Source organism: Monopterus albus, unplaced genomic scaffold (genome assembly GCF_001952655.1).
Source record: "Monopterus albus unplaced genomic scaffold, M_albus_1.0 scaffold24.1, whole genome shotgun sequence".
Taxonomy (NCBI): Eukaryota; Metazoa; Chordata; class Actinopteri; order Synbranchiformes; family Synbranchidae; genus Monopterus; species Monopterus albus.
In genome coordinates, this window is record NW_018127904.1 from 1,488,400 (window position 1) to 1,489,950 (window position 1,551).

At 41.8% G+C, this 1,551-nt stretch overlaps 1 protein-coding gene across 4 annotated transcripts in view; it reads left to right on the plus strand.

Annotated features, from left to right (window-relative positions):
• Window positions 1–1,551, plus strand: part of igf2bp2a (insulin-like growth factor 2 mRNA binding protein 2a) — a 49,179-nt gene that overhangs the window by 39,423 nt on the left and 8,205 nt on the right. For all 4 annotated transcript variants that reach the window (XM_020594710.1, XM_020594708.1, XM_020594709.1 and 1 more), the window contains 2 exons: window positions 495–632; window positions 1,201–1,269. In XM_020594710.1, the coding sequence (XP_020450366.1) occupies window positions 495–632; window positions 1,201–1,269 (207 nt within the window). The remainder of the gene's footprint in view (window positions 1–494; window positions 633–1,200; window positions 1,270–1,551) is intronic.

Sequence of the window (1,551 nt, forward strand, 5' to 3'; positions counted from 1 at the left end):
GGGAAATGTTTTCGGCCTATAATACCTTAGAGATTAAAAATCATGAATGCATAAATCGGACTGCAGCTAACAAAAGTTCTCACTATCAATCAATCTATCGATCATTTACTTGATAAACCGATGAATAATTCGGTGTGTGAAATAGTGAAAAATGGCTCTTAATGTTTTAAATTGCTATTTATTTAAAAGAGTTTAAAAAGAAATGACTTACAAGACATCCGTTTCTTTCTTACTTGCTCGTCACTTCTAATTAGCGGTAGATTTTGTAAGTTGTACTCACTGCAGAAAGAGTTTTCTTACTATAGAATAGTGGCCAGTGTCCCCATGCAGCAGGAAACTGGGGACTTAAAATCCAGTTTTAAGTGTATTTAAATCTGATATACTGCTTTAAAAAAGAATGGTAGAAAGAAAAAAACAAGCGTGAGCCCTAATTAAATCCTTGCAGTGTCCAACTTGTGACAGAATTCCATCTCTGCCTCTCTTCCTCCACACAGCAACAGGCCAACCTGATCCCAGGCTTGAACCTGAGCGCTCTGGGCATCTTCTCCTCGGGTCTGCCGGTGCTGCCCCCTGCTGCTGGATCACGTGGTGCAGTGCCCCCTGTGGCACCAGCAGGATACAACCCATTCTTAGTAAGAACACTGTTTTTCCCCCCCAGGCTAACTCTGCACACAATCATAAAAGGTGGAGAAAAACAGACTTAAAATGCTGCTTTTAGAATGACTTTACTGCTGGTAGGATTGCTCTTTCCCAGCCAGCGCGGTGGTGCACTGCTCCTGCAGGGATTAGCTTTGACTTGATAAAATGATTTCTTTCCAGCTCGTGGTAAAATATGCTCCCCCTGAAGTGCTATAGAAAAAACAATACTGTGTTGACTCAGGTCTTCCTGCATGGTATTGTACACAGACTGAAGCAACCAGAATTCCCCCATCTTCTCCAGAGATGAGTCAGTTTGTCTGTAAAACAAAGTCTCTACTCAATGTCTGATGAGCGCGAGCCAAAGCGGTGTGAGACAGTGTGGGAGAATGTACTTGCGTGCTTTGTAGTCAAGAACGTTACTGTGTGATTCACTCTGAGATTATGGCCTGAAAATCCCCCTAACGAGAGCTCGAACTGTGTATGTGCACATTTCTTTTAACGTATGTATTTGTATGTGTCTGTTTGCCGTCTGATCAGTCTGCTTGTCACCTCACTTTTCAGAGTCACTCTTCACATCTCAGTGGCCTGTACGGGGTTCCTTCAGCAAGTGCCATCCCCCACCAGCACTCAGTATGTTCCTTAAAATCTGAACTACAGTCAGTGTTGCCTTGGAGAGCAGAGACTTTCCAGCTCATTTTGAGCTTTTTTGTTTTACTAGATGATTTGTTTTAATAGTTGTGGACAGTATGTTGCACACATGAAGCTTAGGAAACTCAAACTTAGGATGTAAGATTGTACTGAGGAAAAGTCTAACTTTACAAGTAAAATTCATCCACTCGATTGACTCCTACAGAACAGAGAAATAAAGGAAGGATGTAAGACAGATTAAGACATAAATAACAGACCATTACC